The 27,065-nt window shown below is 42.8% G+C and overlaps 1 protein-coding gene across 1 annotated transcript in view; it reads left to right on the top strand.

Annotated features, from left to right (window-relative positions):
- man1a1 (mannosidase, alpha, class 1A, member 1) overlaps window positions 1–27,065 on the top strand; it is an 83,236-nt gene that overhangs the window by 21,250 nt on the left and 34,921 nt on the right. The window contains exons 2-3 of the mRNA XM_079753494.1: window positions 3,585–3,681; window positions 21,962–22,077. Of these exons, the coding sequence (XP_079609620.1) occupies window positions 3,585–3,681; window positions 21,962–22,077 (213 nt within the window). The remainder of the gene's footprint in view (window positions 1–3,584; window positions 3,682–21,961; window positions 22,078–27,065) is intronic.

Consider the following 27,065-nt stretch of genomic DNA (forward strand, 5'->3'; position numbering starts at 1 on the left):
CAGAAAGGTGTGGCGAGGTTACCCCACTGTTCAATGGGTGGTGAATAATCAGTTCACCGCCCAAGAAAAAACTTGGGCGTTTCAGTTCATTATTATTTAGGACATTTTTGTGTGATGTCTTCACTTCTGACAATTAAAGAACGTTTTGAGATTTAAAATGCGCAATGATGCTGGAACAACAATTAGGCTTTTCCTCAGCTATGTAGATGTATGTCTGATTTTGTTTACCGTGTCCATCGACTGTCAGACCATCACTCACGGTCAGCAGATTGTTGCAAAATCTCACGTTATCATATGAAACTGTTCATTTCAAGTATTCCGATTTCTTTTTCAAAGTTAACATGCTCAGCTTGATGTCCTTTTTTGACAATCTGTTAAATAACTGCTATTCCATTCTAACTTGAGGAAAGACCAAAGCTCATCGTCATCAGTTCCTTCCTCATATGCTTGTATGCCAAGGTAGGAATACAATGTGGAGACATGTAGAGTATAAACACTATTTGTAGACAGAGATCTGGACAAGCTGCTTATCATTTCAACCGAAATAGCTACAGTCTTCCCTCTTTGTCCAGCTTTTCATTATTTTCCATCTGTATGTTCTTTATTGATTAACTAATAAAACCAGAACATATGATGTGCTGCATTTATTTTGCTTGTTCTTGTTGAATAATGGCCCTAATAAAGCTATTGTTAAAACCCCACAGAGGTGACTCACTTATCCCACGCGGCCCCAGCCCTCTTCCTGTGGTATGGAACGGGCTCATCCACAGGTCTGCCTGCGCAGAATGGCAGAGCAGGCCCCGGAGGTGCAGCTTCAAGGCCCTATCATCGGGAGCGCTGTGGGGCAGGAACAGTGGAGTCAATACTGGGGATTTAGGATTCTGAGGGCACAGAGTCCATCCTAAAACAAACAAAGCACCGATATAGGGACACAGAAATCTGCGTAGACATTGTGTAACAGAGTTTTATCTGCAATTTCACTGACTCTGACAATGTGGATTTTCTAAAGTGTGTGTATAAGGTTGTGTTCCTTTGACCCAAAATGTCAAAGGAACAGTTTTCCGTTAAGTCGAGGGTTGGGAATCCCTGATCTACAAAGCCAAGTATCAAGTGAACATGCCATCTCTAGATCGGTTTGTCCGTTCCGGCTTTAGAAACTAGTGCTGAGCAATTAATCATATATTCATTATCATGGCAAAATCACCAAAAACTGCCTGTACTGCCATAAATACTACATTTAAAAGCGCAATGGGACCGTTGGTGCTGGTGTTGCTGTGAAGTTCAGCAAGCCTAATAACCTTTTAATTACAAGCATCTATTGATATATTTATACACCTGTTTCTGGACCTTTATTCTACTTATTAAACTAATAGTTAGTTTAACTTATGAAACAAACTAGGGACGGCCCGAATACATAATAATACACAAATAAGTTTTGAATATTCTGAACAACTATTAGAATATTTACAGAAATGAAACTGGCAGAATCATGTCATGTCATCAACTGATTCTCCTTTTAGTTTTGACAGATTTCTTTTAAGAGATTGCATTTTCATGACATAAAAAATAATCCCTACCTGTTCTAGTCCTGTTTAACGAGCGACCAGTTATTAGTAAGTGGAGCATTTTGTTATCTTGTGTGAGTGTTTAAATGATGAAATAGCTGCAAACGTTCCAAATGGAAACCCTCCTAAAAGCATAAATGGGCCTAATGTTATTAGGAGCTTAATAAGGTTAATAAGATGCTGCGTGCTGCAACTTCTTACAACTATGGCCGCAATGGAGCCCTGCAATGGAAACAAAATCCTAGGGAGAATTCTTTACTTTTAAAGCTCTTAAACATTAATTCAGCATATGGAATTCAAGTTGAATTACAGGGTCATTAAGTCTTTAATGTTTTCTGCAGTTAAAATATTATATATAATATTATTAATATATTAATATTAAATTAATTTTGGTGGCAATCTTAATCAGTCAGTAAACAAAAGTAAGTGTCCAGACCGGCAAGCAATTGTTGATTGCTTTTGAATACTTTTATTGTACTTTTTCATACAACATGTATATAAAGCTATGTCCTGTGTGTATATATATATATATATATATATATATATGTATATACAGTGTATATATAACATTACACACACACACACACACACACACACACACACACACACACACACACACACACACACACACACACACACACACACACACACACACACACCTGGCTTTAGTCTTTAGTGGGAAAGGTTACAATCTGTATCAATTCCCAGGACAAATGCCTCTAGCCGCTGGTGCGTATGGCTCCAGCTCCTCTTGGCCGTGATGGAGACATCCCACCCTGTTGGACTCATTCTCGCCCGCTTCCCGCGTGGTACATGTTGAAGCTCCCGACGTTGGCTGTTAATTACAGGGGATCAATATGCAATGACGATTGTTCTTTCTAGTTCATTGGTGGTTTGAGTTTTAAAGAGACTGAATAAGTAACAGATACCAAAAATCAGTAACCAGCGTTCCACTTTTCACTTGCCTCGCTGCTGTTTCTACTGGTAACTAACCCTGCTCTGGCATGTTTGTGACATCGAATCTGACACACCAGAAAATAATAATCTATTATTAGCAGGTTTTTCCACAATTTCACAACCTGCAAATACGTGCTAATCTTGGTGGAGGGGAAAAAGGGATAAACTCTCTCTCTACGCCCCCCTTCCTCTTACCCTCTCTCTCCCACTATCAGTTCCCATGGATATCGCCCCCCCCTCTCTTGGTTGGGCAGACACCGTAGCGCTGTCCGAACACACTTTTGGTCAACTTCTCTCCATGGTGATGCTGTGCTGATGGTCTCACTGGGAATACGATTTCTCTACTGATGCGTCAGGCACTGTTTTGGTTCTCTTGTCTCTATCATGCTCCTCTATTATCGTCTCTAACCATATGACTCACATTCTCTCTTTGCCGTTGGTCAATATCCAAACAAATAATAATTGAAGAGCCCCTACATACACATGTGGTTGATCACAGGACTTGAGTGATACATCTGGGAAGCCAAGGACCACGACCTGCTGATGGATGGAGCTACACTCTGTTCCCTAGCTTCCCATTCTCATGGCTGCTGGGAATGAGTTACTCTGTACAGCGAGGCGCATTTTATCAAAATGTCAAATGTGGGATGATCATGTTGGAAGTCTAAGCTCCACTGACGTGTTAGTGTGTGTGTCATTTTGCCATTAAGTACACTGACCGACCAACAAGCCCTTATTAAAACACCCACACTGGTTATTTTGTGTGAATCCTCTTTCCCTCACAGACTTGTCCTGTCCCCTCTCATGAAATGAAATGCTGAAGGGGTGCTGCATGGACCCTCTAGGGGTGTTTCTCTTTTCATGAACAGTAGTGTTGTCATGCTTTCTGACTTTTTTTCATGGGTTTCATGCAAAGACAGAAAGGCAAGGTAGGCCTGGCCTCCGTTGGATTCCTGTGCAGACACTTATCTTCTTTCAATCCATTATTTAATCAAAGTCCAATTTTTAATAAGACAAATGGTGGTGCTCTAACCCGCTGGTGTCCCTCTGTCTCCCTTGCAGATGATGCAGCACTCGTGGGGCGGCTACAAGCGCTACGCCTGGGGCGCCAACGAGCTGCGGCCCATCTCCAAGCAAGGCCACTCCAGCAATCTATTTGGTTAGCACACACACACACACACACACACACACACACACACACACACACACACACACACACACACACACACACACACACTTAAAGGTGATTGATCCTCTAGATTCTGTCACCAACCAGCCTTGACCTTTTAGATTAACAGCGGTGTGTGTTTGTGGGGTTGACTCCAGATCCGTTCAGCATTCTGATGGCAGTTCGATAATGCATTGTGCTAATACATTGGCGTCATTCCAACCCCAGCAGACCCTCTGCGTGCCTCTCATCGCTCTACTTCTCTGATTTGTTGATTTCTTGTCCAAGTTCAGATGCGGGTGTCTATTGATTTAGGTTTTTCTTCTCCAAATGCGACGTGGCAGGCCTGCAGAACCCGAGTACTTTAATAGGTCCAGATGCTACAGGAGCTTGGAAGTGTAATCTTTTAGATCACAATGACGGGAATAAGAACCTATATCTTGATGGAGTCGACAACAGCCTGTGCGGGCTAATTTGCTTGGATATTGTTATGCTAGCCCCCAGTTCCCCCAGTGCTGTGTGCGCTGGACTAGCCTGCAAGTGGAGGTTACTTGACACTCTTCTCCCTGCTGGTTAGCCGGACGTTCTGTGAAACAAACCAAGAAATCATTCTAAAATGACAATCTAAGAGGCTGAGTAGGGGATGTTCCTCAGAAGGAGCATGGAGACAGGAGAACCCCTCCTTTTGATGGGCCTTTTGAAAAGTTGTGAAACGAGGGCTAGCTATGGAATATTGAGGGGAGAATGTTAGGGCCTTGTGTACACACTGTCCTCTCATACCCGCTGAGGAGAGGACACTGTTGGCTACAAACTGGGGTGGTGTAGAGGGGCAAAGGGAAGTGTGGAGGCTGCTGTATTAGCTCAGGAGGTGGAGCGGGTTGACTTATAACTGGAAGGTTGCTAATTCGATCCCCAGCTCCTCCTGGCTGAGTGTCGAGGTGTCATTGGGCAAGGCTGTTTGACTCCACTGTCGGTTTGTGAATGTGTGTATGAATGGTTGTAAGTCGCTTTGGATAAAAGCCTCAGCGAAATCCCCTCAATGTAAATGCTGTTGAGGCCGCTTGAGGAGAGGACCCCAGGGATCCTCTGTCTGAACTCCTCTGTTAATTTCTGCTTTGCATTGCATACCCTAGATTTTGATAATCTGGGTATTTTACAGTACCACTCAAAGATGATATACAGTTATTGCCAAGCATTAGATGCAAACAATATAGATGAAAGGATGTGAAGTGTGCAAGCTATTTGTTATTGTGAATGCACAAAGTACCATGAATAAAACAGTTGCAGGTATCGCTAAAAAGAATGTTAGGGTAGTTGGTGATTGTGATTATAGTTGCAAATCACTCCATGGAGTTTCCTATTCATGAAATATAAGAGGAAAGCGTGCTTCAAAATCAACGTTATTATACAACGTTTGTCATGTATGACAAACTCCACAGGATGAGACACTGGTGAGGCTTCCTGACCAGGGTTGAGGTTTTTAGGGTCCAAAAGAGATCCTTGGAGATGTGGACACCCAGTAAGTTAAAGCTGGTGACCCGCTCACCGCCCGTCTAAACTAACAAACTGGCGTCTGTTGGTTCGGAAGTCCAGCATTCAGTTGCCGAGGTAGGTATTGATGCCCAGGTCAAGTTAGGAGGGGTTGATGGTGAAGCCGATGATCTGCCTTTTCACGTAGGTGTTACTGATTTCCACCTTGGCGAGTGCTGTAGCGCTGTAGAGATGGCCTCCTCCGTGCTCCTGTTCTGGGCTCTAGTGGGGGGCTAGGCAGGTTCAGAGGTGAGCCAGGACCAGTCTCTCTGAGCCACTTTGAGGAGATGGGGGTGAGCTGGACTAGGCAGAGCTCCTCAAGGCTCGCTGCAGCTGACGGTTTGGGCACTGGCACGCTGGATGAGGTTTTGAAGTATGTGGGGACGTTGAAGATGTCAAATGTCAGACGTCCTCTGTCCAGCACAGGCCCTATGTATGCTTGCTACAGGGTTAATGTTGGTAGCAAATACAACTGGATAGATGGTAGAGGGATAGATTGAGGCATAGATAGGAGGGGTGACCTTGAATCCTCAACTGTTAAGCTTCGATAGAAGGACATTTAGTCTAGCTGTCTTTATTCAAATCGTCTGTCTTCAACAGTTTGTATTAGTAAAACATTCCACAGGTTGATGGGGTGCTAAATTATCGATTGCTCAGCATTGCTTGGCTTCTAGAAAGAAAATGAAAAAGCATTTTTTATGTAATTAGCTTTGTTTTGCTTCCAATGACTCCTTATTCTTCATTCTGATAACACTTTGGTGTATTTGGCAGTGGTCACTATTCTATCATTTTCTCTTCAAAGTAAAGCACATTATATATACTGTTTGCCTAGAAAGATACGCATTCAGTAAAAAGAGGTCTAAGGTTTTGCTTACCCTTCATCTCAAACTGTCTCGGTCAACATGCATAATACAGAGAAAATGAAGCAATGCTATTGCTGTTCTCAAGCCGGCTACGTTACTCCATCTCCCGGTGAAACTGCTTTGAAAATTCACCCAGCTTGAGACAGTATTCGAGGTAGAGTTTAGTGACATCTTGCGGAACAGACATGAATAGAATATTCATAAGTCTGTTTTAATTTGTGCATAGTCCCATGAAAATATGCATTGTGTTTTGGATCCCTGAGTATGAGCCCTTTATATCTACATGGGGAGGGTCCTCCATGTTTCTACAGGACAGGCAATCGGCTCTGGAGAGAATGCATCTCTAAAGAATGTGTTGTGGCTAAGAGTTGTGAGAATGAAAGAGGTGTGTCGACCTCATGGCCACCACCCACACACCGTGGCGTTAGATAGAAGTTGTCCAAGACGCCTAGCCCCTTCTCTGCCACATGCAGCCTATTGGACACCAGCATGCTCCATCCTTTTGCCAAAATATCCTTTGAGGATTCATTTGAAATAGTGTCATCCACTTGTACCCGTTTGTGATTAATTAACAAAAATTATATCTACGTATATATTTGTATGCTAAAGCGGTCAAAAATCCCACCTTGTTCGATTTCTGTTTTTTTCCCAAAACAGAAATCACAGTTTATGTGTACAGTTCCAATCAGCTCGATGTTTTCTTATTCTTTTTTGACGTGAAAAGAAAGGCAACCAACCATCTCTTTTAAAGTTACACAACCTCTACTTGTAAGCTATGACCTATAGTACAGACTATATCTATTACAATTCAGCAATCTATCAAGGAACCTCATTACTTGACACACCTGGCTACTCGATGCTGTCGTAGATGATGACATCATTTTGGAAGTACCAAAATATTACTGGGGTATTCAGTTGGTTGTTGCAATCTGCATCCCCACTGATAGGTGCTACTACAACTTACACATAGACCTTTAATAAATAGTTTTGGCTTATAAGCCTACCCTACTTTCACTTTAAGTTCTGAATAGCAAGCTTATGAAGCTCATAATTCATTGCTAGTCTATTACTCAAACATGCCTAGAAGCCTTATACTGGATTTGTTAATGGATTTATTATGTATGAAACGAGAATGGGAAAAAATGATTTAAAGATGCTTCAAACGAGTGGCAGAAAAGTAGCAGCTTATGTCACATTTGAAACAGATGTTGGATGATGCGCTCTTGATTAATTGTATTCATACAAGTTGACAAAAAATTGCTTATCGCCAAACCCTATTCTGAAGGTAAAAATAATTAAATTCAATTTAAATGTTTTCATTAGACATCTAAAAGCTAATTTCTGACCAACAGGTTTATAAAATGCATGAAATTAATTTGTGTGACCCAAGTTCAGCACTATTTAGTTACGTGAATACGTTCATGAATCACTCACGTTTCCCGAGGTAAGAAGAGCTAGCTTCTGTGTTTATGGATAAAAGGTGGCATTAAAGAAGAGTGCCGTTTATTGATTCTAGAAGATCCCCTAAAGCCTAACCGTGGATTACTGCCCAAAAGGTGCGGAAGGAAGAGGAGGGCTCCAGCAAGCAAGTTTGTCTCGTTAGAAATCAGTCAAAGACTAAAGTTTGACAGGCCAGTGGCCTTGTGTTCTCTCCATTGAAAGGATTCCTTTGATTGCATGTGGAATTTATTTTTACATTTTGTATTATATATCTGCAACTTTAGATTATTCCAAACAGATCCCACAGAATCAACCAAATAATGTAATTACATAATTGATATTGCCTATTAAGTAAAATTGTATTAGTTGTGAAAGCGCTGGACTATATCGGAGCAACCAAATTACTTTGATATACAGAACAAAAATCTTTTCTGAGGATTGAATAGGTAGCTTCTTAAGTTCTTACTGTTTTACTAACTTAGGGAAACATGGGAACCAGTTGGTGATACAGACAAAGGAGAAAGAATACCCAATTAAAGGGGTGATATAATGCTTTTTCACTTTTCCCTTTGCTTTAGAATGTTATATGATGTATGTATACATGTTTTTAGGTATGCTTAAACTAGAAATTTCTAAGTCAGAGCCAGGGGGTGTATTCACGCGCACCTAGAACACCTCTCGATAAGTGTGTGAAACAGCTTGTTTGCACTCAAACTTTACTCCGTATTTGTGTGACGTCAGACTGTGCTTCAGCCCCGCCCACTGAAAACTGTCGCTGCGGCTTATTCTCATGAGCGGTTTAGTGGTAGATTTTTTTTATTAAACAGAGCGATTAGCATTTGAGTGATGAAACATGAAGTTCCTAATGCTGTCACAATGGAAAGCCCATATGCTCATTTACATTAGAGGTTTGCAAGTAAAAGGTAACCTCATTAAGAAATAAACTTTGCCTTTAGGGGTGTGTGATTATGACGATTTTTGATTGTGAACGTTGTGAAATGGTTATGTAACCCGCCTTAGCTCTAATTGTTGCTTTTTAAAACTAAGAGATACAGATATTTTATCAGTGCATTAATTAACTCGTGGACTAGTAAAACAGAAGTCTAGATCGCTCTAGGAGAAAGGGGTACTGGCAAATGCATTGAGTGACAGAGTAAGGAATTGACACGACAAACAGGTAAGTTTTAAGTGTGTTATATTGTTTTGAATAAAGAAATAAAATAAAAATAAAATGTTTACAGTGTCAACACACACATGAGATATCGACCACAGTTTTCAATAAATTCAGTCTCTGAATTTTTCACAGTCTCTGTTTTGGGTAGCTCGCCACGACCACTGAGGTCCCTTCTACCTTACAGAACAGGAGGAAATCCTCAGCAGAAGAAGTAGTCGTTGTGTAGATCTCAAACCCAGGAATCCATACCAAAGGGAAAAAAACCCGGCCTATAAAGGCCAAAAGAAGGGGTTACTATATCATTAATGTAAATAAAATATACTTCTAAATGTAAATAAATGCATATAAACACATATTTATACATGTATATTATAACATTGTTTCTTAATAATTGTTTTAACCACTTTTTACTGTGCTTTTTAAATGAACTGAACACAATATAAACATCAACATGAGCCAAAATGGCGGAATATTTCTTTACATTCATCCCCTCTCTTTTCCTCTTTTTTTCTCTACCGCCGTTCACTCTCAGAGAAAATACAGAGCGGGGAATAATGTACATAAACACCGTAATATAAAACAATTTTATATTATATTATAACAACAAAACACTATACACATGAATTTAATGCCTCACTAATCCATATTAACATTAGCAGATGCACATTTCAGCTCCGTTCATCGGACTTTTATCAATTAAGTTCAGGCTACTCACCAGAGGCTCAACTTCACATACACACACACACTCCGGGTACAAGGAAGAATACACGGCTCGTCTGTCCAGATTCCGCTTTTTTAAGAGACAGGGACATGGGAGTTTAGTAATGTATAACCTCAAAAATATAATTTAGCGAAGTACATGTGGCTAATGGTCGGAGCTAGCGCCGTAGCGGCTAATAAGCACTCACGTTCTCCTCCGTCTCCGTCACAAACACACGGTCCGCTTCCAACCACGGCAAAAGAAAAAGACTTCGCTCTCTGCGCCGACGATATAAAGTTAATTCAGACTTTGGAATATCTGTCTTTCACAAAAACGGTAATATCTGCAGCCGAAGCTTAGCATGCAGCCACCTCGACGACGGTCCGGCAGAGAGGGAGAAAAAAAAACAACACGCCTGCACGTACACCCTGACGGCGTCTGATTGGTTACTCCGCTTCACATCGCGCGAACTCCTCATGTCACCTGAATCTTTTACACTTCCAGAAAGGCACATTCGCCACACTTGAAATAAACAAAACATTCTTTTTAAAACAGATGTAAATAAACTTGCGTATATTAATCTTTTAAATCTATTTATTGACATATTTATGATTTTATCATAAATCCTATTTATTCATTTTATGTAAGATTATTTTAAATCAACTATTTATTTATTTCTGTCACATTTATTTATTTATCATTTATTAATTTATTGATCTAATCAATTAACTGATAGCTGGACTAGGATAAGGGCCTAGTAACCTGGGTTACACCCTCCCCTTCTAAAGGTGTGTATGTCCCATTACACCCACATGACTATGAATTGGCCTTGGGGTTACTTGGAGGATTGTCTGCATAGCCAGGGTTCTGGAGTGCATCGGCAAAAGCAAGGTTGAGGCCTTGGAAGAGGGACTGGACTATAGACAGCAAGGGATTTCCCCGTTGACCATACTGTAGTCGTTGAGGTTGTTCTCTACGCCTCTGGGAACGTCTGGGAACACTGTCACCCTCACTCTCTCCCACGATGACTGGAGAGGTTCCTCTTCCAGATGTCCCAGCTGCAGTTCCCTCATTGGTCCTGTCCACTGACACATCCTCACAAGTATTATTGACAGAGCATCCTTCATCCTTGCTGCTGTCAATGAATGACAGGTCTGAGAAAACAGGAAGACTTTCAGTCATAATGTTTGGTTCTGAGGGAGACTCCGACATGCTCGGCTGAACAGGTATGGTCTCATCCTCCTGTCTTGAAATGTCAAAGGGGGTGTCCTGAGAGTTTCCAAACAGAGCTCTTCTCACTTTGGGGGGATCAGTTTCTCTGTGCCTTGAGGTGACCTCAGCCTCTGGAACAACAACTGCTGAGGTTCCTTTCCATCCAGAACAGCTTGGCTCATTTGAGGTGTCATCCCTGAAAACTGAAGGTTTCTCTGACTTGGATGGAATGATCTCCACAGGCATCCACTGTACTGTCCCTCTTTCAGGTGTACGTCTCTTTCCTCTGTGTCGTTTTTCCATGATTAATGTCTCTGTCCTTTCTTCCAGGTCGACAGGAGCAGGAAACCAACCAGCTGAAGACGAGGTGGGTTGTTTTGTCTCTCCAAGATGTCTCTCCTTAGCAGGTGCTGTCTCTGGCCGGGTCAAAAGTCTTGTTTCAATGAAGTCAGAATTCAATGTCTCTCCAGGTAAGTAGTAGTAGTAGTCACTGCCTTCTGACTCTGAGTTGTCATCTGCCACCTCAGAATCGGCTGCGGCTTCCATTCTCAACTGTCTCCTTGTTCTAGGTTTGCCGATAGTCTGCTTCAGAGGTTGCTCGGGCTCAGCCACAGGTAAGAACCCACACGGCAGTAAGAGGTCACGGTGTAAGGTGCGAAGTGGTCCATCTTTTCCCTCTGGTTTGACAGAGTACACAGGTAGGTCACCAGCACGTCTGACCACTACGTGAATGTCTGGTTCCCATTTGTCGGCCAACTTGTGTTTCCCTCTTATCCGAACATTCCTCACAAGGACTCGATCTCCTGCCTCAAGTGTGGACTCGACGACTCTCTTGTCAAACCGTTGTTTGTTGCGCTCAGCTGTCTTTGAGGCATTTTCAGTGGCAACTCGGTAGCTTTCCTCTAGGCGGCCCTTTAAGTCATGCACATACTGGGAATGTGACTTGGGTTCACAGCTGGAAGGGAGACCGAACGCCAAATCAACTGGGAGCCGGGGTTGCCTGCCGAACATTAGTTCGTAGGGACTGAATCCGGTCACGTCATTCCGCGTGCAGTTATAGGCGTGCACCAGAGGCTTGACAAATTCTCGCCAGCAAGACTTGGCTTGTGTAGTCCAAGGTGTTTTTTCATACGGTTATGTTTACTTGCCTGTCTGTCTTCTTCTGTTCTGATCAGAAGCACCAGTTCAGCAAACGAAGGCGGTGCATTTGTTTTCCGCTCCAACTGGAGATCGGCGATCAAGCCATCATTCCAGCAGCCTCGACAGAACTGCTTCAGGAGGTAGCGGTTTCGTTCACTCTCTGCGATACCACCCCGTTTGACCACAGCACTCAGAGCTACTTGCAAGCGATTCAGATAATCAGAAGGCTTCTCGTCGTTGTTCTGCAGTGTCCCCATAAACTTAGCCAACAGCTCATCTCCATCCTCTACAGAGCCATAGACTGAATCAAGTAGCTGAAGATACACTGATGGCAAAGCTTGAGGGCTGACATGCCTGATAACATCAGTAGCTGGAGGCAATAAGCTGTCCAAGATCTTGCGTGTTCTGTGCAGGTCAGACATGGAGGGATCTGTCAAGAATAAATCAACATTTGCTCTCCAAGTATCAAAGTCAAGTTCACTGTTCGGACGAGGAAACTTCCCAGAGAAAGGTCTGAGGCGAAATGAAGAGTGCATGGGAGACATAGCTTCATTAGCTCGCATGACATGTTCAACAACGACCCGTTGAACAGCAGCAGGATTAACATCACTCATGGTAAGTACTGAATGTGTCACTGCAGCACTGTCACCATTACCACTGGCTTTGATGGACTGTGACGCTGGGTGTTGAGTGTTCAAGTTAGCAGCCATGCTAGGCGATGGAGCGGCTGTCAAGCCAGCAGGCTGCCACTGACCATTCACACTGGTAGGTAAGGACATCACCTGTGGACTCGGAGTAGCCGCCTCGGGCCTTGGCAGAGCTGGTGTTGATGCTGCTCGGGCATCACCTCTCGATCCACGCTGATCACGACTGGGTGGAGGAGATGGTGGGAACACAGCTGGTAAGTTCCTGATTATCTCAGGTGAGACAGATCCGAGCAGAAGAGAGGGCTGTTGCATGACCTGTGGTGGCGCTTTAATATTTCCAATCTCCTGACCAGTTGCATCAGATGTGTTTAACTGAGAGTCTTCGACTGGTTCAGTGTCAGCGGGGAGGTTCACAACTTTGCCTGCACTCATCTTCATCAGTTCCTCTTTAAGTACACTTTCAAATGACTTCCCACTTTTATCAGCTATGGCTTGCAGTTCCTCAAGATACCCCTTGGTGGCGCTGCTGCTAGCAGTGCTAGTGTAAACACTATCTAAGGAGAGCACCTTAAAGGTAACATTTGCATTAGCTGAGCTCTGATACTCTTTTGGCAATATAGGTCTAAATGTGTGCATTGCAGAGCTATTTGCAAATTCCACAATGGAGCAGAGATGATACTCTGATTTTGGATCATCAACGACTAGTACTCTGTTAATAGAGCCATAGTGTTTCAGGTGGCTCTCAAGCTCCTCATCTACTTCAGTTTGAGTTAACCCAATAACAATAACTGAGTTACGAACATTTATCTTTTCATCTTTCACTATATCCATTGTACTATACTGTTGCTTACCCTTTTACTCGTGTCACTCAATAATACTCCACTTTCTCCTGGCTAGCTCGCCAAGTTCTGTAACCCGCCTTAGCTCTAATTGTTGCTTTTTAAAACTAAGAGATACAGATATTTTATCAGTGCATTAATTAACTCGTGGACTAGTAAAACAGAAGTCTAGATCGCTCTAGGAGAAAGGGGTACTGGCAAATGCATTGAGTGACAGAGTAAGGAATTGACACGACAAACAGGTAAGTTTTAAGTGTGTTATATTGTTTTGAATAAAGAAATAAAATAAAAATAAAATGTTTACAGTGTCAACACACACATGAGATATCGACCACAGTTTTCAATAAATTCAGTCTCTGAATTTTTCACAGTCTCTGTTTTGGGTAGCTCGCCACGACCACTGAGGTCCCTTCTACCTTACAGAACAGGAGGAAATCCTCAGCAGAAGAAGTAGTCGTTGTGTAGATCTCAAACCCAGGAATCCATACCAAAGGGAAAAAAACCCGGCCTATAAAGGCCAAAAGAAGGGGTTACTATATCATTAATGTAAATAAAATATACTTCTAAATGTAAATAAATGCATATAAACACATATTTATACATGTATATTATAACATTGTTTCTTAATAATTGTTTTAACCACTTTTTACTGTGCTTTTTAAATGAACTGAACACAATATAAACATCAACATGAGCCAAAATGGCGGAATATTTCTTTACATTCATCCCCTCTCTTTTCCTCTTTTTTTCTCTACCGCCGTTCACTCTCAGAGAAAATACAGAGCGGGGAATAATGTACATAAACACCGTAATATAAAACAATTTTATATTATATTATAACAACAAAACACTATACACATGAATTTAATGCCTCACTAATCCATATTAACATTAGCAGATGCACATTTCAGCTCCGTTCATCGGACTTTTATCAATTAAGTTCAGGCTACTCACCAGAGGCTCAACTTCACATACACACACACACTCCGGGTACAAGGAAGAATACACGGCTCGTCTGTCCAGATTCCGCTTTTTTAAGAGACAGGGACATGGGAGTTTAGTAATGTATAACCTCAAAAATATAATTTAGCGAAGTACATGTGGCTAATGGTCGGAGCTAGCGCCGTAGCGGCTAATAAGCACTCACGTTCTCCTCCGTCTCCGTCACAAACACACGGTCCGCTTCCAACCACGGCAAAAGAAAAAGACTTCGCTCTCTGCGCCGACGATATAAAGTTAATTCAGACTTTGGAATATCTGTCTTTCACAAAAACGGTAATATCTGCAGCCGAAGCTTAGCATGCAGCCACCTCGACGACGGTCCGGCAGAGAGGGAGAAAAAAAAACAACACGCCTGCACGTACACCCTGACGGCGTCTGATTGGTTACTCCGCTTCACATCGCGCGAACTCCTCATGTCACCTGAATCTTTTACACTTCCAGAAAGGCACATTCGCCACACTTGAAATAAACAAAACATTCTTTTTAAAACAGATGTAAATAAACTTGCGTATATTAATCTTTTAAATCTATTTATTGACATATTTATGATTTTATCATAAATCCTATTTATTCATTTTATGTAAGATTATTTTAAATCAACTATTTATTTATTTCTGTCACATTTATTTATTTATCATTTATTAATTTATTGATCTAATCAATTAACTGATAGCTGGACTAGGATAAGGGCCTAGTAACCTGGGTTACAGTTAGTTTCATGCTACAGTGCACATAGTGTTTTTCTTCTCAGCAGAATATTAAATCATATGTACTGAGGGTTTTTACTGAGTATTTTAGACACCAATATTAAAATGCAACGCTTAGTGTTAGGGCTACACAAAAGTCACGGTTCGGTACGTACCTCGGTTTTTAAGTCACGGTACGGTACGGTTCATAGTTTAGGGGAAAATTTAAAATAACTAGTTGTAACCCCTCTTTGCCTTATGAGGTTACAGGTAATTTTGGGTTTCGGTTTCAATTCGAAGTTGGACCAGTTACCAGGATTCTAGGTTAACGCTCATGGAGCCCAGGATGGAACATCAACACTGACCACACTCATGGAAAACATGGAACAACATGGAAAATAATAAAATGCGCGCAAAATAAAATAGAAATAGAAAGAAATGTCTTTATGGTCTTCTCTTCCTTGATATGAGCTCAGTTTATATCGTTGGGGCCCTTTGATCTTTGTGTTTCCTACCACACCGCAGGTTTGGGAGGTAGTTCAGTTGACTCTGTTCCTTGGTTCCGGCTCGCCATCTGGTTATCTCCAGCGGATGTCTGGAAGCCGCCTGGTGGCTATCCAGTGCTGGTCTCCTATCTATCGTTGACTACCGGTGTCGCTGATGTCCCCTCGACATCGAGCGTCACCAATTCAAATCCTTCACAAAAACCTGACCGCCGAGCGGGCAACATCAACTGTGGACTGTTGAGTCAGCTGACGGTGTTTTCCAACTACTTCTAGATACTTTTAACTACTTCTAGATATTTTTTCAATCGTGCAACCGAACGGTGCGTTCTCTCCTTTCCCACTACTTATCACGCAGTTATGCGCACTTGCAACGCCGCTTCACCGTGACGTCATGACGCACGTCTCTCTGCTCTGTCCGACGCAGTTAACCCCATAAATGCCAGCTATCGCTCTCTCACACATTCATACAAAATAATAGCGGACTTTTACTCTTTCTTCTTTTAACTTTTTCACAGCTTATGAAGCCTGGGCTACATAGTTCTTTGTCAACATCGCAGCAATGAAAACATCAAAAAACTTGGTTATGGCATTTGCATTTCTGAATTCCCAGACAGGGGTTGTTGAAATAGTGTGAGCTGGGTTTGCACAGCTCATTTTTTTTTCACAGCAACGGTGATAGAAACACCTGGATGGTGCCTTTTCAAATGCGCCGTGTGCATGTTAAAGTGCTGTACGTAGTCACGGAGAGCCCTCTTCGAAGCCGGAGAGCCTGTCGGAGACCCTCTCCGTAGCTTACGTGCGCATCCAATATTTTTTAACTATCCGTTGACGCCATGGACCTACGTATTGGTCGACGCAACGGAGACGGCAAGGGCTGTGATTGGTCCTCTAACAAAATCAATTCCGGAATCACTTCTCCGGTTTGACTTTGCACCTTAATTACTTTGTACATTGTTTACTTTGCAACTGAAGGACCAATAAAACACCAAATAAGATTTGAAAAGCTTTGGAAGTTTATTTACAACACTGATTACATGGTTTGTAGTCAACATATAAGATAGATCGGGCGGCGAATTGCATTGCGTATCCAACATCCCGGCGGAGAGCTGCTGAGGGGTCTCCGTAGTTACGGAGTCGGATTACAGAGTCGGAGTAGTATACTTTGGCCAAACGGTCCGGGTGGAACTCTGACTTCAAGTTTTAAATTCCGCATCGCAAAACAAGCCTTTACATTCGCCATATTAACGCTATGTACGCGACATTTACGAACCGCGGTACACCTCTGTAAACGCACCGTGCCTGTACCGTGACGGTTCGGTACAAATACTTGTACCATTACACCCCTACTGAGTAGGGGTGTAAGTGAGGGCTTCTCGGTCACCTGTAGTGTTACGCCACGGTGTGTGGCGCATTTATTTTCACAAAGTTGCCATGGAGTGTCCACCTAGATATATGAAGGATAGACGAGCAACGTTTGCTATAGTCCTCTGGGTAGGCTGATAGACTGATCTATCCAGTGTACATCTAGGTGGACACGTCCACTTGTGATGTCACTATGAAAATCATTCCTTCCCTGTGCCAAAAGGCTTGTACCAGCTAATCACACCCACACCTGGTGGCATGACATGAGCCCTTTAAAGGTCCCATGTTATGCTACTTTATGGATGCTTTAATATAGGTGTTAGTGGGCCCCTAATACAGTATTTGAAGACGTTCAAGAAATTAAGCCTTGGTGCAGAATTACAGCCACTACGAGCCAGTCCCACAATGAACTTTCCAAAAACGTGCCATTTTTTTAGAGGCGGGTCAAGGTGGAGGGTGGGGGTGTGGCCCTGAGCAGCTTGCGGCCACGGTACCATGCGCTCTGTTTACAGTTGATGTATCGCAATGGCTCGGATTCATAATATCATCCGGAGGTGCAAACAGCTTTTGGCTTTTGACTGGCCTTCTATAAATATTCTAGAACACAACGGGAGCTCCGGCGGGAGTCCTGGAAATCTATATTTAAATAATACAATATATAGAAATATAATTTAATGTAATATATATTATCACGTCCAAATGCTGTGTGCGCCTCCGGATGATATTATAATTCTCACACGACTGCGTCGGGTTCTCCGACGTCGCCGGTTCTTCCACTTCCGCGCAATTTGAAATACAGACATGGAGGAGGAGAAAGGGATGTTTACCGTTTGTGGACTCCCGGTAGGCCTCCTTCCACAACAAGACTCGTAGTGGGGGTTATCTCAGCGATGGTTGAGAAGGAATTGGGGAAAGGAACTTTGGCTTTGACGCGCTGAAGCCCAGATTGAACCACGACATGGAGGAGAAAGGGATTGTTGCCCGTGATTGTTGTTGGCCGAGACTACCAACCCCCACTACAAGTCTCATTGTGGAAGTACCAAATAACCCGACGCAGTCTAGTCTTTACACCAAATGGGAGCTTTACGTAAACCTTAACTTATGTTGCGTGTTATGCGCCATAACACTAACAGCAGAATGGTTATCCAAATAACAAAGAAGTGTACGACACTTGCGTTACAGTGGGTGTTTTCACACACACACACTTAGACAAATATGTGCCGCTCGCACGGTCTTAGATCATCGTATCATCGGTGGGCCAAATTCTCTGGGCAGGCAAAGCGGAGATAGAGATTAGGTAACCTGGCTCCTTATGACGACATATGTGGCCAAATTCCAAAACGGTGTGTCTGAGCCTTCATTTTTTCAAAGGCGGAGCAGGATACCTAGTGCTCATTTTACACCTTTCGCCATTTTTAGCTACTGGGGGACCATAGGCAGGCTAGGGGAGCTCATATAAATGTTAGAAAACCTCATAAAGTGACATTTTCATGTCATTGGACCTTTAAAGAATGACAGATCTGATATCTAGATTTAGGTGTGGACAATCACATATAAACCAAGGACGCCATGTCAAGTAGCTCTTGTGTTGCATGGTCACTGTATTTGTCATTGAGATACTCCAGTATCTTGTGTTTGATGGTTTTGGCAAGTTCTGTGTCACCCTGCTGGTCTTCCAAGATTGAATTGTTGAAGAGGTGAAGGGTTGGTTTCACAAAAGACACACTTACATATTTCTCTCCAGAAAGTGCATCCGTGAAGTCAACCAGGGGGCTAAGTGATTTATTGACAGCTTCTAGCACATCAACATCCTGCCAGGAGAGGGTGAGATGTCTGAGTTTCCGGTCATTAGAGAGCACCTGGGCAACAGCCTTCTGCTGCTCAAGGATTCTCTCGATCATGGCCTGCCTAGAACCCCATCTGGTTTGACATTCTGTCTTCAGGGAGTGTTCAGGCAGATTCAACTGCTTCTGCACCACTTCAAGTTCCCTCTTTTTTTTCCAGCTATAGGTGAAACTGCTGACCAACTTCTTGCAGACCCCCATTGCACGGCTGATCCTGGGATCCTGCATTGAATTCTATAAGATAACAAAAATGAAATAAAAATAAAAACACATTTAGCATCACATAGTATGACAGAAGCGCAAGCATGCTATTATTTGGCTAGTAATGGGACTACACTACACCTGGGAAGTCATTCTGTTTGAAACAGATCCCTTTTCATGAAAAACATGACAACTGCCATGGGTGGAGCCCCCCTTGATAGGGTGGAGCCCCCCTTGATAGGGTGGAGCCCCCCTTGATTGGGTGGAGTCCCCTTGATTGTGTGGACCCCCCTTGATAGGATGGAGCCCCCCTTGATAGGGTGGAGCCCCCTTGATAGGGTGGAATATTGACCTGACGGAAGAAGTTTGGCCGAAGTTGCCTTTAAAAGTTAAAAGAATGTGATACGGTTATATAGGACTTTTGGTTGTAATACAATCAGAATGAAACATGAAAGCAGAATTCGGTGAGCAGGCCACCGCTTTGACCACCACTGCTGATATGCCAGTGTGATGAATGTTGCTATCAGTCGCTTTAAAGAGTAGTGCAGGAGGTCCTCTGCGTGTCGCCTGGATGTTGATATGCTCTACGTCGTACTACTTGATGTGAAGGGATCCTGGCACGCACCGCCATTAAATGAAGCACAGAGCAGCACTAAACACCTCCATTATATGAAACACAGAGCAGCACTAAACCCCGCCATTATATGAAACACAGAGCAGCACTAAACCCCGCCATTATATGAAACACAGAGCAGCACTAAACCCCGCCATTATATGAAACACAGAGCAGCACTAAACCAAGCCATCCGGCGTGTGTTGGGCTGTTTCTTTTATCTACTCAACCCGGCACTCCATGGCACGTCAAGCGCCTTTAATATAACCGCTTCCCCGGACATCCCATGACAGAAGGCCTGCAACGAGGTGCCAGGAGATTGGTGAGAGAATGGTTGGAACTACAGAGCAAGCCAGATTTGTTGCGGTCACATTTTCTTGCCCTACCGATCTTGCTTCACTTTTTGCTTAAGTGGAAAACACACAATGATATCAAAGCCCCCTCTCTCTCCCCACGTCACATAACACAAAATAACTATTTGCTAAAAAGCTTTCTGATGAAACTATTCGCTAGAGTCTTAGTTTTCTCTTCCTCCCCTATCAGTCGACCCCCATACAATCTTGCTATGGGTTGTAACAAAACCAAAAGGGTTATCCCATAAGTACCATATCTTTGATAAAATACTAAATTAAATAAAAGTATTTATCGTTATTCGTAACTCAACATGAGGTATAAAAGTCAGTTGTGTACACATACACAAAATAAATATTACAGAAACACCAAGCAAACAAACACAAAAAAAAAATATTAGCTGTGGTGGTAGCAGTAATATATTAGCGGTGGTGGTAGCAGCAGTAGTATATTAGCAGTGGTGGTAGCAGTAGTATATTAGCGGTGGTGGTAGCAGCAGTAGTATATTAGCAGTGGTGGTAGCAGTAGTATATTAGCGGTGGTGGTAGCAGCAGTAGTATATTAGCTGTGGTGGTAGCAGTAGTATATTAGCGGTGGTGGTAGCAGCAGTAGTATATTAGCAGTGGTGGTAGCAGCAGTAGTATATTAGCAGTGGTGGTAGCAGCAGTAGTATATTAGTGGTGGTGGTAGCAGTAGTATATTAGCGGTGGTGGTAGCAGTAGTATATTAGCGGTGGTGGTAGCAGCAGTAGTATATTAGCGGTGGTGGTAGCAGTAGTATATTAGCGGTGGTGGTAGCAGTAATATATTAGCGGTGGTGGTAGCAGCAGTAGTATATTAGCGGTGGTGGTAGCAGCAGTAGTATATTAGCGGTGGTGGTAGCAGTAGTATATTAGCAGTGGTGGTAGCAGCAGTAGTATATTAGCAGTGGTGGTAGCAGCAGTAGTATATTAGCGGTGGTGGTAGCAGCAGTAGTATATTAGCGGTGCTGGTAGCAGTAGTATATTAGCGGTGGTGGTAGCAGCAGTAGTATATTAGCGGTGGTGGTAGCAGTAGTATATTAGCTGTGGTGGTAGCAGTAATATATTAGCGGTGGTGGTAGCAGCAGTAGTATATTAGCAGTGGTGGTAGCAGTAATATATTAGCGGTGGTGGTAGCAGCAGTAGTATATTAGCAGTGGTGGTAGCAGTAATATATTAGCGGTGGTGGTAGCAGCAGTAGTATATTAGCTGTGGTGGTAGCAGTAGTATATTAGCGGTGGTGGTAGCAGTAGTATATTAGCAGTGGTGGTAGCAGCAGTAGTATATTAGCGGTGGTGGTAGCAGCAGTAGTATATTAGTGGTGGTGGTAGCAGTAGTATATTAGCGGTGGTGGTAGCAGTAGTATATTAGCTGTGGTGGTAGCAGTAATATATTAGCGGTGGTGGTAGCAGCAGTAGTATATTAGCAGTGGTGGTAGCAGTAATATATTAGCGGTGGTGGTAGCAGCAGTAGTATATTAGCTGTGGTGGTAGCAGTAGTATATTAGCGGTGGTGGTAGCAGTAGTATATTAGCAGTGGTGGTAGCAGCAGTAGTATATTAGCGGTGGTGGTAGCAGCAGTAGTATATTAGCGGTGGTGGTAGCAGTAGTATATTAGCAGCGGTGGTAGCAGCAGTAGTATATTAGCGGTGGTGGTAGCAGCAGTAGTATATTAGCTGTGGTGGCGGTGGTAGCAGCAGTAGTAAATTAGCAGTGGTGGTAGCAGCAGTAGTATATTAGCGGTGGTGGTAGCAGCAGTAGTATATTAGCTGTGGTGGTAGCAGCAGTAGTATATTAGCAGTGGTGGTGGTAGCTCTAGTAGTGTATAGCAGAGGGGGTCAGCATCATGCCATTAGCTTCAGTCTTTATACATTAGAAAACAGGTATTTTTTAATCACGTGGGGGCCTAATTTCTAATTACTAAACGCCTTTAGTTACAGTAATAGTCAGTCCTTTGGTTTTGATGCTGAAGGCTTGTGGTACTGCTCTGAAGGGGAGGCTCCTCTCTCAAAGCTCCAGATGTGGTGTCCTGTCCTGCTCAGTGTTGCTCAGGCCAGCAGGACGGTATCTTCATCTTCCAAGATGGTACTCGATTGAATGGTACTATAAAGTGGTTGTTAATGTCTCCCTCTGTGTGTTCCAGGTGGTCTGAAGGGAGCCAACATAGTGGATGCCTTGGATACCCTGTACATCATGGAGATGTACGAGGACTTTGATGAGGCTACTGCCTGGGTAGAGAAGAACCTGGACTTCAGCCTGGTAAGGAGAAAATATTTTAATGCCCATACTGATGTGATATTAAAGTGGCATTGAAACCAATGCAGGCAACACTGAAAAGTTGAAGAAAAAGAGAAATGTACTCTTGCACTATAACAACGTCATAGCTTTAAACCCAGGTGGTGATGTTCCCAGAGTGGTTTGCACTGAGGGTTTAGTCTATGCAACCATACCGTACAGAGACATGGATTATATTTGAAGGAATATATCAATGTCAAAGAAGGAAGCAGCGTGTTACTGTGGTGCCCCAGGTGTACAGGGTGTAAGATATATCCCCATTCACGCGGAAACGATTTTTTTGTGAAGACGTAGAAGTCTTGTGCGTTTGGGCTGACCGTCGAGTAGGATCTTGCGATTTCGGTGGCCGAAAACGCACCTAATTGAAACCAGGTCCCGTGGTGGATAAAATAAAAATGTCCCAATGCGTTTTCGTGTTAGGATTTGTGTGGACGCCTAAAGCCCAGTTCAGACCAAAGATTTGCCTCGCAACGAGACTGTTTTGGAACGTCACAGGGGAAAAGTTGTAGCGGTGTGAACTGGTCGTTGTCGCGTGTTGCAAGGAGTCGCAAGGAGTCGTCAGAGATTGAACATGTCAATCGCCAGGTCCAGTTTTCGAACACGATGTAGCTATTTCTCTTCAGCCAGTCAGGACACAGCACAGGACAACTTGTACGTCACGGCCTTACTCCGTCCCGGTCCCGTACTGTCCGTAGTACACGTTAGCTATAACCGTTCTTATGGTTACATGTGGCCATTCCAACATGCCCCCATTCAGACACCTTTTAGTAGGCCTACCGCCATTCCGATAGTCCAGTAGTAGTACCAATCAGTGGCGCTAACTTCAGGTCAACATTGGGGGATCATAAATATGTCGTTCAAATGTGTTCAACCAAAAAGTAGCCATTTCAGTATTATTTATCTGTAATTTATTTGATTAATTCCAAATTTTGGTTGTGATGATGTATGAAATAACCCATTCTATCAATTGACGACTGCATTTTACAAATGTGTTACGAGTGGCGGTGCATGCACTCATTTAACATGCCCTGGGAATGTATAAATATTCTATGAAACTTAAAACTGGAGCATTTATTCTTTAGAGTTGGATTTAAACTCAATGCAGGACCACTATTGGAATGGATTGGAAGAACATTTGAACGGAATTAATTGTTTTGAGTGCTGTGGCAGAACAATCAAGGAATGGGTGCAGTATCGGGAAGAGAAAGGGCGAGAATATAGCCTAGACCCAGCCCTTTACACACAAATTCTCGAAGGGGATCAATAAAAATATAACAACAGTTTTTGCCCATAGAAATCTCTCTACAAAGATTGGCGTAGGCACCCTGTTTCTGCCGTTGAAGTAGGCCTATACTGCGGCTCCATATTCTCGGCTTTCTAACTCGCCGTCTTCTCCTTTTCATTAGGCCTTTTTACATTGCCAAGCCAGTTCGGTCGCAGCTTGCCACGCCCGGCGATTTCACCGTGTGATCTCAAGTTTCCTGTGTAAAACCGAGGGGGTAAAATCCCCCGTTCGTCACGGCGTGGGCTTTCTTGGTTCACTGGAGAAGGCGGGGCTGCGCACGGAGTCCAGACCTCTTTAGAATAATTTGCATACTCCCGAATGTATTTATTTTTTTATGAATGAAGACACCCGCATGCAAGTATGAGTTCAGTCTGATTGTAGGTTACGAACGCGATTAACTATTTAGTGCAAAAACGCCAACCTATTCTTTATTTTGCTGACCACTTGCTTTTTTTATCCCGACAAAAGCCCCCCAAGGACAGTTCCTCTGCGTCTCTCTCGTAGATCGCATCTTTCAACGTCTTTGTTCAATGCTTTACACGATCAGCAGCCCGCGGTTTCACTTTCTCTGCAGTTAGAACTGCTCATGATGATATCGCAGCGTTGTCTCTGTGGAGACAGCGCAGCAACACCTCTACCCAAGCTTTTTTTGCTCAATCTTAAAGTTTTAACAACTGCTTTCTCCTCCTCAACTGTTTGTTTGTATACAGCGCACAGGCTTGATACGCATGCGCCGCCTAATCGTCTTCTGTTTTTGGTTGAAAACCAGCGCCAGTGTTGCCTCAAATATGTACCACAGCGTTTTTGCCGCTCGATGCGTTTGTCTTTACGGAGATATTCCTGAAACGCAGCCATGGAAACGGAGGGGAAAAGATTGTTTTTCGCCGGTATGGACGGGGCTTAAGTTGAGGGACATTTCCAAACATTTCAAAACTTTGCAAAAACAAACTTTGTTGTGACTTATCCTGATGCCTCCTGATGATCTATCTATCTCCTCACTTAATGTAATCATACCATAATCTAGGTCAATTTTAAAACTTTGTTTTGCCATGTCCCTCATGTGAAAGTTTCAAACAAAACAATGTCACCACATAATTAATAATTAAAAATGAAACATGACCAAAACCCCATTACTATCAATAACATTCTTATGCTCACATACTTCTAAAATGGAGGTAGCCATTACGATGTGACCTCACGATGTACAAGCCCTATAGATGGAACCAAGCTGAGTAGTGCGTGTTTCTGTTCCGCTTTAAGGAGTTAAAAGGGCTGTACTTACGATGTAAGAGCTATCATTTTAGTGCAGTCGCTTTTAGAAATAGTACATCCGTCAGCTTTTACTGACGGATGTGAAATGCGCTGTGAATAGTGCTTCTAATTGCCGCAGTGTGAGACCATTTAAATTGTCAGGGATGGAAACAACTTGCTATTTGGCAAATATCCCTTTTATGAGCTAAAATTGGGTGATTTATAAGAACGTTCTGGATCCAGGTTTTTCATTGATTGAAAGCTAAACGCAAAGCTAGTGGGCAGATATACAATGTTCAGATGAGTTGTAAAGCAACGTTCCGTGGAGGCATTTCTATGCACTCTGCCCCTCCTGTTGCGTTTCAAGTACTTTGTTGAATTGTGGTTGGGTTGGGATAGCATCAACACTTGACGTTGTTAGGCATACCAAACATGGTAAAACACATGTCAAACTGTTGTCTATTGGGCAAAGCATCCGAGGGAAACTCCCAACTGTCCTTGTTGTGGGCAATAATAAAGGAGCAACAACTTTGTATGGTCTTGCATTTTTGCAATTCGCTTTGACAAATATGTTTAGTTGTTCTGAGTGAATACAAGCAGCTGCTTTATATAGTCCTCCAACATTACTTTTCAGAAGAGTGCTTTCACCCCCTGGTTGTAGTTGGGTCGGATCAGGTTCACACTGAACTAAAGTTCACTGGGAAGCGCGCCGGGAGCAACCCGGGGCTGTGTGTCAGAGCAGACAACTTTCTAAGTAACCTAGCCCTGGTTTGGTCGTACCATGTCCCTAGAGAAGTAAACATAGCCCTGGTTTGGTCGTACCATGTCCCTAGAGAAGTAAACATAGCCCAGGTTTGGTCGTACCATGTCCCTAGAGAAGTAAACATAGCCCAGGTTTTGTTGTACCATGTCCCTAGAGAAGTAAACATAGCCCAGGTTTGGCTGTACCATGTCCCTTGGGAAGTAAACAAAGCAGGGCTCTTCTGGGGCCTCCCTTTTAAACACTTGAACTTTTTAGCATTTTGGTTATAATCTAAAATCATGAATAATCAATTGATTGAAATACAGCTACAAACTACCATACTTCTATATAATTATAGTCAGAGTTAGGAACAGGGCAATTAGACGGCCCTGAGCAGGGACCCACGGCCTCATAATCTGACTGGTTAGGATGATTATGGTTAATATATTGCCTATACACTGCAGCTGTTTTAGTTCAACTTTGGGTTGATCTATTTTTACCTACTGCAACAATTTATTTTTATTAAACCTCTGCAATGATTTTCAACAATATTTAAAATCAAATGATTAGATTATTGATTTGATAACATCCATTCATCTACATTCAAATTAAATCAATCTTTCACTACTAAGCCTCCCTTTGCAGGTACTATTAATAGATTGGAATCCCATCGAAGGGCCGATGTTTCAGAAACCAAAAGGTAATGCTTAGAGTGCAGTGCTTACTCTCAGAGGGAAGGATTATCTGCAAAGATAACCAGGACAAGACATGGACATCAACCATGGAGTGGTTGTTGGTGCCAGACTGGGTGGTTTGAGAAACTCAGAATCTGCTGATCTCCTGGGATTTACATCTGCTGCAACAGTCTGAGTTTACAGAGAAGGATGCATAATACAAAAAGCATACAGTGAGTGACCGGCCTGAGGGCTGAAACACCTCATTATGGTGAGAGGGTTAAAAGGTTAACTGCCGACTCACGCAGAGAATAGCTTCTGATTCTTTCCTTATGGTCTACACCTAAAATGAGATGTTGAGAAGATTTCCTTAGAAGTGAATGTATGAGCTACAGTGAGACTAAATGGTTTACCCTTACATGTGAGATTTAATGGTTTACCCTTACATGTGAACCTTAATGGTTTACCCCTACTTGTGGGACTTAACGGTTTACCCTTACATGTGAGACTAAATCCTTTACTCTTACATCTGGGACTTAATGGTTGACCCTTACATGTGAACCTTAATGGTTTACCCTAACATGTGACGCTTAATAGTTTACCCTTATATGTGAGACCTAATGGTTTCCCCTTACATGTGGGAGTTAAAAAATACTATCACAGGGGTACTATTTTTATCCACAAGATTTTCAGGGTACAAATGTCAGGATATGTTGGAAAATAGCAGGGGAATATCAGGACTTACACTATGTGTGAAAACAGCTTATATGTGGTGATGTGAACTGCCACACAAACACACTCACTTTGAGGGACCATGTCCTTTGACACCACCCAGATGTGTGCACTTGTTTTCCACAGACCACCATTGTCATCTCCTTCCCCCTCTGAATCGTTACACCCTTACATGATGTTCTGCTGTTACATCAACACAATACATAAATCTTACTGAAGCCCATCAGAAATACCATGTGTCAACCACTATCATCGTGCCTCAAGAATG

Source organism: Pollachius pollachius (genome assembly GCF_949987615.1).
Source record: "Pollachius pollachius genome assembly, chromosome: 16".
NCBI classification, from domain to species: Eukaryota; Metazoa; Chordata; class Actinopteri; order Gadiformes; family Gadidae; genus Pollachius; species Pollachius pollachius.